Below are 16,876 nucleotides of genomic sequence, written 5' to 3'. Positions count from 1 at the left end.
ACATACTACTTCCCTAGCACTAGACAAATACACACTACTTCCCTAGCACTAGACAAATACATACTACTTCCCTACCACTAGACAAATACACACTACTTCCCTACTACTAGACGAATACATACTACTTCCCTAGTACTAGACAAATACACACTACTTCCCTACCACTAGACAAATACACACTACTTCCCTAACACTAGGCAAATACATACTACTTCCCTACCACTAGACAAATACACACTACTTCCCTAGCACTAGACAAATACACACTACTTCCCTAGCACTAGACAAATACATACTACTTCCCTAGCACTAGACAAATACATACTACTTCCCTAGCACTAGACAAATACATACTACTTCCCGAGCACTAGACAAATACATACTACTTCCCTACCACTAGACAAATACATACTACTTCCCTACCACTAGACAAATACGTACTACTTCCCTACCACTAGACAAATACGTACTACTTCCCTACCACTAGACAAATACGTACTACTTCCCTACCACTAGACAAATACATACTACTTCCCTACTACTAGACAAATACATACTACTTCCCTACTACTAGACAAATATATACCCTTAAAGCCTAGCTATTTTGACAAGGAACTTTCTAAACTGAATATCAAAATTCTATTTTGAAATATGTCATGTGACATAAAGATATATGTCACTAATTATACTTTTCAGAGTCAATGGAAAAGTTTTTTCTATGGAGGTGGTCTCTCTAATAGCACAATCTGGCCAATCATCTTGTCCATGAATCACTTTTAACATTTCCTTCTAACAAGCAAATAAAATATTAAAAGAGCTGCTTGAATCTGGACTTAAAACAATTCCTTTGGGGCTGCAAAACGGAGACAACATAACAGAACACAAGTATAATACCAAGTGAAATGTTGGTAAAATTTCAGTTAGTATTAGAAAAGGAAAAGGAAAGGACAAATGAAAAAAATATCAAAACCAAAATAAAGTCAAGCAAAATACAAACAAGCTGCCACAGAAAAACAAATCAACCAACTCTAAACCCACTTCATACATTTTAAGACACTAATTACTTTCTTTACCACCTAAGTATTATGTAATACACAGACAATATTTCAGTTGAATATAAATACATTCTATTTGAAGATCTACATGTTATTCAACGTGTAAGAAAGTCCCACTAAAATATTTTTAACGCTGTGAAGTATGTATTTACCGTCAGTAAATTCGGAGTTACAGTTAGGAAAGATTGGGCGCACCAGTAGTGTATGCTGCACAGCTTGGCTATGGTTCTAAGAACGTGACCCTTACCTCTTAGGGGTTGGTGATGCAAAACGCAGTTCTTCAAATGAATAGTTTTCATAAACCTTGAAGAAAGAGAACAGTAAGAGTTTTAAAAATCATTAACCTGTCTATGCATAAAAGAAAAAAAGTCAACCAGTTAGCTCACATCAATTATAAATATTCTAAAGACCAAACAAAACGTTTAAAAATACACAAGAAAAAATAGGTAGAACACCTTTCTCACTGCCACTGAGTCGATGCCTACAAGGAGAGGATCTATGATTCAATTAACTGTGATGGGATAACCACCCATAACATAAAGAACACATCAGTAAGAGAAGAACCACCCTACAAACACTGAGTTAAGAAATTTGGACGACCAATAAATATTTGACAAGCTACTAACCTAGAAAACAAGAAGTTGTCAAATAAAAAACACTAAACAATCGTATCACAGTCATCATTTTGTATTTGTAAGAACCAAGTACCTGGTCCTTCATGGATCGCTGATGAGGTAAGCTTTGGTAATATTTAATACACTTGAAGATGTTCATGTCCTGTGATCCAGCAATTCCATATCTTGGGCAAACTTCAGAGTATGATTAACTATATTGTTTCATAGTTGCTAAACCACTAATTCATGTCCCAGTCAAGTAGGCACATAACCAATAGATTATCCAATAAGCAATTAGCACAAGTTTATTTGTGCTTACTTGTTAATCTGTGTTGAGTAATTTCATAGGTGGAAAGTAACCACAAGGAAACCAGCCCATGCTTACTCTGCATATTGGGTAACCCAGTACTTCAAAGTCATAGCCATCACAACCAAGGTTACTTCCAGCCTGCATCTCGGCACCTGTTACCGACATATGTATGTCGCTAATGTGCAAGGTAGTTGGATAATATAGTGTTGTAAATGTGAGCTGGCAATCAGAATAGATTCAAGAGGTAGTCTGGGTATAGAATCAACTGTACTTGGTAGCTGATGAGGAGGGTGCATAAAGAAAGAGGACGAAAATACAAGTGGGGTCCCAAAAATTCATGGAAAAATTGGAATTGAAAGCTAATGAAATGGTTCCATGCACTTTCTGAAGTGCCCTGGTAAAAGATGAAGTTCACTTTTGGAGTCTGAGTAGTAGGAATGAAGTTGAGGCAAAGACTAGATCCTGGCTTGGATGTGCTAATTTGTAGATATCTGAGAAATGATCAGAAGGAGCTATGCCCAAAGACATTGAATGTACAGATATGAAGTGTAGGATTACAGGCTGACAATTTTTGTTCCTGTAATTTAAAAGATTTGAGAATAATCAGCACTTAGATCACACATGAAATTGTGGGTCTCAGTACGGTTCACAGAGAATGAAGAAAAGGTTCCAGCATAGGCTCCCGAGTAACAACATCTTCAGTGATTCGATTCTCAATACACTGCAGGTGTCCTCAAAGTACGCCCCGTGGGCCACATGCTGCCCGCGGAAATTTATCTGGCCCGCCGGGTGTTTTTGCCTCATTTGTTTTTTTTCTTCAAAATAAGATATGTGCAGTGTGCATAGGAATTTGTTCATAGTTTTTTTTTTTTTTTAAACTATAGTCCGGCCCTCCAACAGGTCTGAGGGACAGTGAACTGGCCCTGTTTAAAAAGTTTGAGGACCCCTGCAACACAGTGTCCACGTACAGTCAGCTGGAGCAATTGTTATGAAGGTTTTCTAACCTGACTGCCAGAGTTTTAAATTCAGTAGTCTTGACAGTGTGTCTGCAATTTCCGTTTAAAACAAACACATAGAGTGATTTCAATTCAAAAATCTCTATTTCGAGAATGCAAAAAATATGCTGCTGCAAGTTTTACACTTATAAAACGCACCATAGATTTGGTTTCCTGGCTGTATTTGGACCATCGACTTATTTGTTAATAACTGGTGAAATTTTTTTTTCCTTGATGAGTAAAAGAAACTTACCTTCATCATTGTTATGGCAATATATCGAGCCTCCTTCACGATCATCGGTTCATAGGAAACGTCCAGCTTTGGTGATGCCAGTCCCCCAAAAGTCATGTCAGTATGAGACGATGCAGCTGTTACTGCAGGGCTTCCAGGGATCCTCTGAGTTTTCTTGGCTTGCTCTTGTTGTACCGAGGATTTTTTCTGAGAAACTGGGACTGCTTTCACTTCCACCTACGTATGACATTATAAACACCAAAGACTAATAGTGCACAGTGGTCCGTGACAAACCAAAGCAGCAGTCGAAAATTATGGGATTCACAATCATACAATTCTTGTATTAACATTGATTCATCTTGGGCATTCCCTCCAGAGATTTATTTAAGACTGTCAGAATAACTTTAAATTAGTTCTAATTTTTTCAGCATAAATCGCCATGAATATTAGAATGTAAAATGAAAATAAATGCCATCATTGGTAAAGAAAAGTAAAGGATAGAATGAATCTAGATTGAGTCCTTGGAGAAAAATAAAGACAAAAAAATATATACATGCTTTTAAATTGTAAGACATTTTCCTTATTTAGGGATTTTTTTTTATTATCTATTTTTGACATTTTTACTGTGGTAAAATAAGTGCAACATAAAATTTGCCGCTAAGCTATTGAAAAAATTCAAATAGAATTTTTTTAATAAATGAAAAACTTACAGAGCAGATTAAGTTTTCATTTAAAATTTTCTATACAACTTGTCTAGTGACATTGGTTATATATTTTTTTAATCTGAAGGAAGACAGCAAATAATACAAAAATAGAATCAATTAAAGGTGAAAACTGAAGATGGTAAATTTTAACCTAACCAAATCTATAAATCTTTTAACTATTTTTAAATGTAGAATTCAGTAGCTGCAATTACATTCACAATGTTTTATAATCAGTATGATCAATTTGCAAAACATTTTCATCACCCCACTTAATTGGTACAAAGAAATTATGTACCAATTAAGTGATAAGATAATTATTTCCACTATTAGATTAAAACACAAAGGGCTTAATTACATGCATTACAATGTCCTAAAAATATAACTATAAATTAATCTTAGGGAAGAACCCACTGCCATGTAGGCAATCCCAACTTGTGACCCGAAAGGGCAAACGTAAAACTGCTTTGACTGTAAATCTTTATGGGACTCTAAGCACCGACCATAGAAAATTTTCATTAGTCATTGTACAGATTACAGATGTTGACAAGCTTCACTCAGATACAATTACCTTCATGTTGGGAACATGTACCACATCCCCATACTGGTCTTTTGTTTGAACAGTTATGGTGGTTGGCCAGCCACAACGAATGTCGTCCTTATTCAGGATCAAAGATGTTTTCTGAGGATCAGCATAGGAGTCTGGCTGAAGCCACCTAACAAGTAATAACAAATGCATTCGTTCATCAGCACTTCCGTGATGCGCAGTCAGGTAAATAAAAGCTGTATTGAAACAATGTTCAAACCCAATCTCCACTTCCTATTCAGGACATTCATCAGTGTCTCCCTGGGAGCGTGATTAATGCCAAGTTCCTTTAGAACAGTGGTTCTGAGCGTTCCTAGCTCCTCATGTTGTGGTGACCCCCGACCATAAAATTATTTTCGTTACTACTTCATAACTGCCATTTTGCTAGTTATGAATCGTTATGTAAATATCTGATATTCAGGATGTATTTTCATTGTTACAAATTGAACATAATTAAAGCATAGTGATTCATCACAAAAACAACATGTAATTATATATTGTGAAATATTTATTTCTAATTACAAATCAATGAAATTTTGTCTTGAAGCATGGTGTACCATGGATAACAGTCTTCACGCGGGGTACTAGTATGTGGGCGTATTTGCATGTGGGCGGACCCACGTCTTGGTTCCTAACACCATCAGAAATATGTGTTTTCCTATGATCTCAGGTGACCCCTGTGAAAGGTTGAGAACTGCTGCTTTAGAACATAATTTATTCTAGAACATTAGATTTTAATGTGGACAATAGAGAAATAATTTTTATATCCAGAAACATGGTTTTTTAACTATGACTAGTTCAAAATAAAAGCAACAAAAACTAGATTGTGTATAGTTTGCAGATTCAAATGCACTCATTCGTTCTGGGGCCTGATTCTGTTTGCCAGCCTGGGAAAGAGGCACGTATATGTACAAACAGGGACAGAAATGGCATTTTGCTGGTTCAAGGGGTACTGCCTATCTCTCCCCACACACTTAACTATCTTCCTCCCTACATTCTTTCTTATGTAAATTTTGCCAATTTTCTATAATTTGTGAAATCAACTAACACATTCTGTGACCTATATTCAAATTGCCTTATAAAATTAATAGCTAACTCATCACAGCATAGCAGTGAAACTGACTTAAAGGTGTTTTTATTCCTAATTAGTACTTTGATGTCATTAGTCTTTTTAACTTCATATAAACAAACCCAGAAAAGATTAGGTTTACATTTTGTTTTACCAGTAAAAATTGCATAAGCAACAAACTTTAATTCTTACATCTTCAAATCAAACAAGTACCAGCCCCTCAAAAATAGGGTAGAACTCTGCAAACTGAAGTGATTTGCATTAAATTCCAAACTTGTATCTGTATTGATTATAGATTTCCTAAAATACAGCAAACTAGGTTGTTACAATAAAATGCAGTGATAAACCTGAGTTTAATCTAGATGTTAAGTTTCTCAACTATATCATCTGTTCCATATAATTCTTTTTAAAAAGTTCACCTAGAAAATGGTAAAATAATCAGTTAGAAACTATCATATATATATACACATATATATGTGTATATATATATATACATATATATGTGTGTGTGTGTTGTGTGTGTATATATATATATAATGCTACCATTTAATACTTCAGTGAATTCAAAGCACAAACACCATATTTTATTTTAGGCAGACATTTTACATTCTAATGACTCCTCTTTCATTTCTCTGAACAGAGGAAGACTGAGGCAAGTAATTTTACTCTTTAAACGACATTACCTTGCAAGCCTCCCGCCACTTGATCCTGGAACACAGGCAATGAAATCATCTAGAAACGACTGCTCATTGCTCTGGATTTGAAGTGGTAAGTTTCCTTCCAGGGCCTCTAATATAGTTGGTGAATGAGAAAGAGCTAAACCCTTTCCGAGAATACCAGAATGTGTTTTGCACACCTGTTGAGTGAAAGATCATATTTATACACTTAAAATATAAAACATTACCTCCAGGAATCTTTGAAATGTACGCAACAATTTTAGATAAGCCTTCTGGGGGAAGTTACTCTGGAGGACAAAAATACGGGAATACTAATTCCAGTGTCTTTCTGCTGCCTTATACCTTTCTCTCACAAAAATACTGGCCCTATCAGATTGGTCACAAAGAAAGATTAGAGTGTGAGGCTGTGCCCCACCTAGGTTTTGTTGCTTTTGGGTTCTGCAAGCTACTTTAGCCTGTGCAGTCTTTCCATCAGAGGTACCTCCTATAGGTAGCTGTAGCAATCAATTTTAGTACTAATTACTATCAGCTAAAAGGAGTCCTGATGGAACAGTGGCTAAGCACTAACCCAAAGGTTGGTGGTTCAAATCTGCTTGCCACTACTCAGTGGGATAAAGATGTGGAGATCCGCTTGTTGAGATTTATGGACCTGGAAACCCTGTGGGGCAGTGCTAGCTGTCCTATTGGGTTACTAAGAGTAGGAATTGATCCCATGGCAACTGCTCAGGTATACTGTCACTTACCATACCCAAGCTGTGCCTGCTCTTTTGGGAGGGGCGGTACTATGGTCTTGACTTAAAAAGTATTAAATATCTTATTGTGGTTGCACATGAAGTACGTTAGTCTAGCCTTATTATAATTATGAAAAGGGAAATACAATTAGAATTGTCAGCTAATAAGCAAGACTTAATGTGTTTTATTTTTTAAGCCTTACATGTTTTTGAAAAAATTTTGTTAAATGTTGAAAACCTAGTAATTTAAATGACTAACTGCAAAGCAACGTATTTTTTCATACAAAGGGGTTACGCACCCCGGTAGTATCAACTTTATACAACAGTGACCTCAGCACTCTACAAATTGTGCAATTTAGTTAATCAGCCTCTTTAGGCTCAAACAGGGTTGGGTTCAAATGCTAGCTTTGGACAAGCTATTTGCTGTGAGATCCTAGGTTAACAAGTTACAAACCATTCTTGACTGTAAATAATAGAAATTGGATTTAAAATAATATTCCTTTTATGTGGTTCTTTAAAGAATTTAAATCAAGTAACACATATATAAAATGCATACTACACTGCCTAACAAAATCCAAATCCATTGCCATCATTATCAATTCATCATTATCAATTTCCTATTATCACAGGGCCCCTATACGACAGAGAATTGCCCCATATAATTTCCCCAAGGTTGTAAATCCTTATGCAACAGTCTGCCACACTTTTCTTCCAATGAACAGCCGGTGGGTTCCAACTCTTGACCCTTTGGTTTGCATTTGAATACCGGGCTCCTTTTCGGTTGAGTAGTCCAGCACACCCCTGGCAACACTTCAGGAACCTATGAAGTAAGAGGTGGTGGTTGTACGCTGTCAGGTTGATTCTGACTCACGGAGACCCTATAAGGCAGAGCTGAACTGTCCATAGTGTTTCCAAGGTTATAATCTATCTTTACAAGAGCAGAATGGCACAGCTTCTTCCTATGGAGCTGGAGTGTTCCAACTGCCAACCATTTGGTTAGAAGACATTCCCTAAATCCCACCATTACTAGAGCTCCTAATGAAACAGATCTAAAAAAAAAAAAGCCAAAGCCATGACCACTGACTTCCAGCCACCACATAGGGCAGAGTAGAACTGCTCCATTGGGTCTCCACGTCTGCAACCTTTATAAACTGACTGCCTGGCTTTCTCCCACTAGTAGTGGGTTCAAACTGCAGGCCTGTTAGTTAGAAGTCCAGGGCTTAACCACTTGTGCCACTAGGGCTCTTTGCCTCAAAGATCCAAAACCAAACTAACTGTCATCATGTCGATTCTGACCCATATTGACCCTACACAGCAGAGTAGAACTGGACCTGTGGGTTTCCAAGACGATAAATGTTGGCAGGAATAGAGTGCAATGTCTCATTTTCCTCCCACAGAGTAGCTGGTGGCTTTAAGTGCAGACCCTGTGATTAGCAGCCCCATGCATAACCCACTACACCAGCACTGCTCTTTTTGTCTCTCAGATACTAAATATTTACTACATATTAGATCACAACAATGGCGACGTATATTGTGGTGTTGTTGTCGTCAGGTGCCACTGAGTCAGCTCTGACCCACAGTGACCCTATGTACAACAGAACAAAACACTGCATGGTCCAGCACCATCCTCACAACTGTTTCTGTGCCTGACCCCATTGATGTAGCCACTGTGTCAATCCATCTCATCGAAGACCTTCCTCTTATTCACCAACCCTCTATTTTACCAAACATGATGTCCTTCTCTAGGGTCTGGTCTCTGCTAACAATATATTCAAAGTATGTAAGACGTCTGGCCATCCTTCATCTAAGAAACACTCTGGTCTTACTTCTTCCAATACCTATGGTACTTTCAATATTCTTCTCCAGCACAATTCAAATGTATCCAGTCTTCTACAGTCTTCCTTATTCAAGGTCCAAATTTTATATGCATATGATGCAATGGAGAATACCATGGCTTGGGTCAGTCCACAAAGAAACATTCTTGCTCTTCAATACTCTAAGGCAATCTTTTGCAGCACAGTTACATAATGCAATATATCTTTTGGTCTCTTGAATGCTGCTCCCATGAACAGTGACTGTGGATCCAAGCAAGACAAAAATCCTTGGCAACTTCACCCTTTTCTCCATTTATCAGGATGTTACCTATTGGTCCAGTTCGGAGGATTTTAGTGTTCCTTACTTTGAGTTGTAAACCATACTGAAGCCCACAAACCTTGACCTTTATCAGCAAGTGCTTCAAGTCGTCCTCACTTTCAGCAAGCAAGGGTTTGTCATCTGCATACTGTAGGTTGTTAATAAGCCTTCCTCCAATCTTGATGCCACACTCATCATACAATCCTGATTTTCTGAGGATTTGCTCCGCATACAGATTGAACAAGTAGGGTGAGAGGATACAACCCTAAACGCACAGCACACCTGTCCTGATTTTAAACCATATTATACTCCCTTGTTCTGTTCTTACAACTGGCTCTTGATCCATGTACAAGTTTCAAATGAGCACAATGAAGTGTTCTTGTATTCCCATTCTTCTTGAGGTTATCCAGTTTGTTAATATTATCCAGTCGTATGACTGCATAGTGAATGAAACATCTTTCTGGTATTTCCTGTTTTGAGCTGAGATCCACCTGACACCAGCAATGATATCCTTTGTTCCACGTCCCCTTCTCAATCAGGCCTCAACTCTGGCAATTTCCCGACAATATGCTGCTGTAACTGTCATTGGATGATCTTAAGTAAAATTTTACTTTCTGTGTGATAATAATGATATTGTTCTACATTCTGAGCATTGTGTTGGGTCACCTTTCTTTGGAATGGGCACAAATATGAATCTCTTACAGTTGGTCAGGTAGCTGTTTTACAAATTTCCTGGCATAGAGTGAGTGCTTCCAGGGCTTCCTCAGCTTTCTGAAACATTTCAATGGGTATTCTGGCATTTGGCGAATGCCTCCAGTGTAACTTGAACTTATTCCTTCAGCACCATTGGTTCTTGCTCATATGCCACCTCCTGAAATGGTGGACTATCAACTAGTTCCTTCTGGTGTCGTGACTCGGGTATTCTTCCATCTAATCTTGGTGCTTCCTGCATCTTTAAATATTTTGCCTACAGAATCTTTCAAAATTGCAACTTGAGGCTTGAATTTTTTTCTTGAGTTATTTCAGTTTCAGATATGTTGAGCGTGCTCTTTCCTTTTGCTTTTCTGATCCAGGTCCTTGCACATTTCATTATAGTATTTGGCTTTGCCTTCTCAAGCTGCCCTTTGAAAATTTCTATTCAGCTTCTTGACTTCATCATTTTTCCATTATCTAGTATGTGATTAATTGCAATAGTCTCTTCTGATATCCACTTTGACCTTTCCTTTCTTTTAAATGACCTTTGTGCTTTCTTCATGAATGATGGTCTTTGATGTCCTCCTACAGGTAAGCGGATCTTCTGTGATCAGTGTTCAATGTGTCAAATCTGTTCTTGAGATATTTTCAAAATTCAGGTGGGATAGAATTATGGTCCTATTTTGGCTCCTGTGGACTTGTTTTAATTTTTTTCAGCTTTGTCCTGAACTTACATCTGTTCCACAGTCCGAACCTGGACTGGTTTTAGCTAATGATATTGAGCTTTTCCATCATGTTTTCCCACAAATGTAGTCAAATTGATTTTTGTGTATTCCATCTGGGGAAGTCCATGTGTAAAGTCGCCCTTTGTGTTGTTGAAAAATGCTATTTGCTGTAAACAAGTCATTGGTTTTGCAAAATTCTATCGTGATCTCCAGCTCCGTTTCTGTGCACCAGTCCTTATTTTCCAACCACTGCTCCTACCATTTTGTTTCCAACTTTCGCATTCCAATCACCAATAACTATCAATGCAGCTCGACCACATCACATGTCAAAAAATGAAACACGAGTTTTTTCCTCCTTGGAACAGCAGTGTAATAAAGGTTTACTTTATATTTGGCCTAAAGGACACTTCATAAATCATAATGAAGAATAATAAATCAACCCCTTGCTTGTTCTCCTTAACTAAACTGATACTGGACACACAATAAGTGTTTGTGGAATAAAATGTTTGTATTTTAAGATGCAAATATTTAACTGAAAAAAAAGTTAGGTGTTTTAAAGTCCAGAATGTTCTTGAGATGATCCCCTATGATAGCACAGTGGACAAAGTCATGGGTTTTATCATCAAATTCCAGCCCTGTTCCCACCAGGTGCCTGATGCTGAGAAACCACCCTAGTGCCCTGTGCTTCCATCTTGTCTTTTCTGTACATGGAGAGGCCTCTACTCCATAGAGCTGTGGTGACCACTGAGTTAAAATATACCAAGTGTTTAAACATAGTGCTGGATAGAGGGACGGTCAAGTAAATATCTGTTTTTGTTTTTACTGCTTTGGTCAATGCATCTCAGGAACTGGGAAATTTGGGAACTATCCTCTATCACACAAGTACGTAAGTTCTGAATGTGTCCCTAACTTCTCTGAACCTTGGTAATTGTACTGCAAAACTCAAAAGGTAATACCTGACCTCAAAGTGTAACTGTCAGAGCAGAGAGATAACATTAAAGATACCGTAAGCTGTATGCTAAGTTCTCTACTGCCCACTAGTTCTAACCACTTCATATGGTATACAGGTCTAGCGCAACCGAAACTCACCTTTTGTCACATCCTACAACCACGCACTTACAGTCTCCTTTGTGAAAATGCTCTCTCCCATTCTCTGATACAATACAATTTTTTTTTCAAGATCCAATTTAAATGTCTGCAGCTCCGCAGTTGTCCCTACACTCCTGACACTTAATTGTTCTTCTCTCTCCAAGAGGATTATGTCTAACTCCAGTTAACAGCCACTGGTACGACATGGTAACAAGCACATCATTCTTTCCCATTAAGGGGAATAGTTACAGGAGCTTTAGAACTGCCAGTGAACAGAACAAAATCCACAAAGAAGGACTCTGAGGGTCAAGGGGGAGGGAAAAAGCTGAGTTGAGTGAAAATACTTATTTTACATGAATATACAATGGCTATTCTGGCAATGTGTGGGGCAATACCTGTAAAGCAGCCTCTTCAAGAATTTCAAGGTCTTCCTCTAATTCATTACCTGTGGTGCAAATGAAAAGCTTGACTAAAATACATTAATACTTAGTTCAATTTTCTGGTTGTTTCCAGTTAGCTCTTTTCCATGTATCAAGACTTACCCTTGATAAGTCTCAGTGGTATACATTTTAAAAATGTCAAGTATTTTCAGAATAAATATATGTTATAGTTCACCATAAGGTAATACTAAAAAAAAATAGCCATTAGTTTATTTTTAATATATGTAATGTATTACAATACATATACACAATTTATATTACATTACAAATACACACACACACCTCAAGGCAAGCCTAGTGCTGTCCATTTGATTCTGACTCACAGAGACCCTAGAAGACAGAGCAACTCTGCTCCACAGGGTTTATAGAAGCAGAGTGTAATGAGCAGCCGGTGGTTTTGAAGCACTAGCCTTTTGTTGAGCAGTCAAGCACTTTAACCACTGAGCCACCAAAGCTTGTTTTATACACACACACACAAGCACATGAATATGTACTATTTTTAATTTCGTATATTTTTTATAAAAAAAGGAAGGGAACTTATTTATAGTCCAAGCCTTTATTTCTTTCTGCCTATACCTTTAATATGCCACAGTAACTCTGAGAAGCACAAAGTAGTGCCCGTATTGTCTAGCAATTTCCCTCTTTATTTTATCACTTAGTATATGTAATATTTTATTTATGAGCTGTCTTTGATAGTTTAAGGTATAAAAATTTGTTATATACATGGTACATATTTAAGAGGAAATATTTAAAAGGCATAAAAATGCGAAACAAGACATTTCACCCCTTTTTTATGCTATCTACTCACAAGATAATCAGAGTCACCATCTTTTCAATCCATCCTTGACCAAATGTTTTTGTTCATTTGTACAGGTATAGAAAAGAAATTGCTACATCAAAGAACAAGGGGCTTCTAGAAGTTTATGGAAAATGGAATTAGAAGTTGATGGGATTTTCCACTAACTTTCTTGAAACCCTCTTGTCTATGCATATAAAATCTTAACAGCTACTGCAAATTTCCTCCAAAGAGGCTGTACCCACTTTCCTCACATGAATGAACACAAGAGATTTCATTTCCTCACACATGTACCAGCATTAAGTCAGAGCAGAATGAGAAGACTAAAAGGGGCAAGAGAGAAACAGAGAATGAAAAAGAGGGCAGAGAATGAGAAGGGATGCAGAGCAAGGATAGAGTACTAAATGCAGTCTCAGTGGAAGCTGCAGATGGACTTGGGGTAGGGGAACGGGACAAACAGAGTTTAACTAACTAACTAACCCACTGCAATCAAGTTGATTTTGACTCATAGCAAATCCCAAACAATGAAGAACAAAGTGCCAATCTGTGTGTAAAGATTACCCTCTTGATCACAATTAGTGACTCACACAAGATTGCATTACTCATTTCTGCCACTGCCTCGTTTCTCTATTCTGCTTCACAAGGTCACTTTTTAAAAGGACTAACAATATCAACCTGACTGCACTTTCTTTCCTAATTCTACGTAAATGACTTACATGTCTATCATTTTAACAAAATATTTGAGTATATTGATAACCTATATATTTTCAAATCCAATGACAGATTTTAAATGACTTCTCAGACAAACGCAAAACCCCCACAAACATACTGGTTTTTCCCCTTCCATTCTCACCACTCCTTTGCAGTATTATTTGTCGTTTCCTCCTCCTGCTAAAGCCAACTTTGAAATTTGGGTGTCAGCTTTGATTCTGTGTAATCTTGCCCTGCCCTTCTACATCTCTTTCAAGCTCATTTTCCACCATGGCTTTAAATAACAACTCTGTGCACATGACATTTTTATTAGCTTGTGTATTGACTTTAGACAATAAATATGCAGTCCCTTACTTGATATATTTTCACTACAGTATTTAAAACATAACTCATACTTCTGAAAGAACTCTTCAAATTTAGTGTTTTCCACCCATTTGTAGCTCATACCTTTGAACACAAGGGAGGGTGTGTGTGTGCACGTGTGTGTAAAGAAGTCTCCATTAAAACAAAACCCAAACTACCAGCCTATTAAGCACTCACTATACATTAATGTATATAGTTATAGAATGCATTTGAAATCTAGTTTCAGAACTTGCTACAGTAAAAAAACATACTACTCTTATAATTAAAAAGGAAAAAAAACCAAAATCACAAGCCCAGTATTTGACCAGACTTACCAATAGGAAGTGCAAGATCCTTTTTCATTAAAGCTGCTGCACAAACCCCACCAAGATTGGCCAACTCTTTTTCCAACTGAATCACTCCCTGCAGAATTGCAAAAAGAGTTCAATGCTATTGAACATGTTCAGAAAATATCACAGGTCACTAACAAAAATGTGACTTGTATTTAAGACGCAGTTTTAGAATCCAGAATGAAGCACATGTTAGCTGAGGGTTGAACAAAATCAAATTATAGCTCAAGCGGAATTGAGGATCTGGACCTAAAATGTTCACTGTCCAAAGAATTTTTCAATCATTATTTTGAAGAAGCATGATCAACCCCATCCTTTGTTTTGAATTACTATATGATTAAAATACTTTGAAGAATCATCGTATTAGTTTCTTTGCTTTATCATTTATTCAGAAAAGTATAGCACCTGTACAGATTTGGGGCAGGAATAATTTACAGTAAGTTGTTAAAAGCAGTTTGTGTTCCCATAAGCCTCTCCCTTTCTGCATGTTTTGGAGTAGCAAGTGATCATGGGCCGTGATAAACTGCAATACATTTTAAGTTATGCCCGCCCTACTTAAAATCAATTTGAGCCTTCTGGACAAGAGCTAACAGCAACAGCCTTTGAAACCACACCCTTCTTTAACAGGATTAAAGGGCAATTAATTCTTACCTCATCGGGTCCAGGACTAAATTCATATCCAACGGCACAGCACTTGAAGCCATAGAAAGAAGCTTTGGCGTCTTTCACATAATCTGACGCAGTCTCTAGGGAAAACAGGGCTTCGTTTCCTTAAAATAAATAAAGACGATGTTCAGTTCAAAATCTGAAATATTATTATCAAAAATTTCCTCCTTTAGCCATCTTAAGATAGAAATAAAACATTATACAACTAAAAAAAGGTTTTCTTTTTCCCTTTTATTTCTATACCTAACTGGAAGGCATCCAAGGAGCAGAGCGTTAAGGCACTTAGCTGATAACCCAAAGGTCGGGGGCTAGAACCCCTCAGCGGCTTCACAGGAGAAAGCGGTGGCAATCTGCATCCAGCAAGATCCCAGCCTTGGACACCCAACGGGGCAGTTCTACTCTGTATGAAGAGGTCATTATGAGTTGGAATTGACTCCAAAGAATTTCTATCTTACTTGAGGGAATAAAGAATATATCCCAAATGCATTGTTATGATTTTGGGGTATTTTTGGGTGATCAAATTATCCTTCTGAATCATCTCCTACCTTTAAATCACACAACCAGTCACCTTTCAAACATCGTCACTTAGTTATTTAGGTGACCTAGATTCGTCTTGTTTTAAACTGTGTAACAATTCCTTAACCCTGACATTTGGCTTTTTCTCAAATATGTAAGCAAGCAAGAAATACATACGAAATAAATCATAGACATGCCCATCATAGGGTCGCCATCAATCAGAATTAACTTCATGGTAGTGAGGTTTTAAAAAATCATTTCTATTAAACACACCTATGATTTATATTAATAGGAACAAGTTCTTGTTTTATTTGGTTTTTGCATGATCACCTTATGCACATGCAGTTCCATTACTTTAGAAACTACGAAATTGCCTATTTAAAGGCAGTTCAGGCCAGAAAGGAAGCTTCTGAAATCAAACTGGCTTTGGGTTATGGCATCACACAAGTAACTCTGATTAATTGGTTAAAATCACAACAGATAAGACACATTTAAGCACACACACACACACACACACAACAGATAAGACACATTTAAGCACACACACACACACACGCAACCTCTTTTCAAGAAAAATCAAATCAAATCTTAACTCTCACTATGTCTCTGAGACACACACCTAAAAGACAACTGTTCAAGGACTCTCATAAATTAGGAGTCCTTAGTAACTTCTTATAGGTTAGCACACATTGGGAAAATAAAAGATCTGGTTCACTTTGTAGTTGATTCCAACTGCCCAGACAAGCACACCTCAGTACTAACTCTTAACTTTGGGTGAGCTACTCTTATTTCACATGATCCTTTAAAAACGGCCTCAAAACTTTGCTTATGCTATACCCCTTGGCCAGAGCATCCTCTTTCTCAACTGCAATCCACATACACTGGAGCTCCTCAATAAATTCCTCTAAAAAGAAAATATGCCTTTTCAGTGGGGTGTCCTTGCTGAATGCCTATCATCACACATGCATGTATTTTACCGTCACAGACAAAATAAAAACAAAAACAAAAATAAAAACAAAAACCTCACCAGGCAACACTAAAACCATAGTAGGCCATCTCGAGGAGCCTGAGAATTTCTTTAGTTCAATCCATGAGTTAAGATGTTCATGGACAGAGGTCAGTTTTGGTCCATATGCTGCATTCTGAACGGTTCTGACTGGAATCAACAGGCGGAGGACATCTTCTGACTGTGCAGTGCCACACTGAGGGTCAAACTCGACGGTCATCCACCGTACACATTCTGGGAATGTTACCTGAGGCAACAGGCAAGAGAAGCACCTAAGACTCCTGAAGAGGATCCCCTTGAGATACAGGAGAGTGTATGGTACAGATCAGGCTTTCAGCATATAGAAATGTAAGCTTTACATAGGGAAGGACTGCATTGTTTAATACCATGAGAAGTAGAGGAATTAATGTTCAATAGCAATTGTCCCTGCTCCCCACTA

At 37.5% G+C, this 16,876-nt stretch overlaps 1 protein-coding gene across 1 annotated transcript in view; it reads right to left on the bottom strand.

Annotated features, from left to right (window-relative positions):
- Window positions 1-16,876, bottom strand: part of MYCBP2 (MYC binding protein 2) — a 284,541-nt gene that overhangs the window by 91,910 nt on the left and 175,755 nt on the right. The window contains exons 41-48 of the mRNA XM_004711247.4: window positions 16,459-16,684; window positions 14,901-15,019; window positions 14,235-14,322; window positions 12,006-12,055; window positions 6,246-6,418; window positions 4,479-4,623; window positions 3,228-3,443; window positions 1,303-1,358 (exon numbers count right to left, since the gene is read on the bottom strand). Of these exons, the coding sequence (XP_004711304.1) occupies window positions 1,303-1,358; window positions 3,228-3,443; window positions 4,479-4,623; window positions 6,246-6,418; window positions 12,006-12,055; window positions 14,235-14,322; window positions 14,901-15,019; window positions 16,459-16,684 (1,073 nt within the window). The remainder of the gene's footprint in view (window positions 1-1,302; window positions 1,359-3,227; window positions 3,444-4,478; window positions 4,624-6,245; window positions 6,419-12,005; window positions 12,056-14,234; window positions 14,323-14,900; window positions 15,020-16,458; window positions 16,685-16,876) is intronic.

This window comes from Echinops telfairi, unplaced genomic scaffold (genome assembly GCF_000313985.2).
Source record: "Echinops telfairi isolate 266 unplaced genomic scaffold, ASM31398v2 ScPeMD7_11;HRSCAF=52, whole genome shotgun sequence".
In the NCBI taxonomy this organism is placed as follows: domain Eukaryota; kingdom Metazoa; phylum Chordata; class Mammalia; order Afrosoricida; family Tenrecidae; genus Echinops; species Echinops telfairi.
Note: the sequence above shows the minus strand (reverse complement) of the source record. Positions and strands in the feature narration are given on the sequence as shown.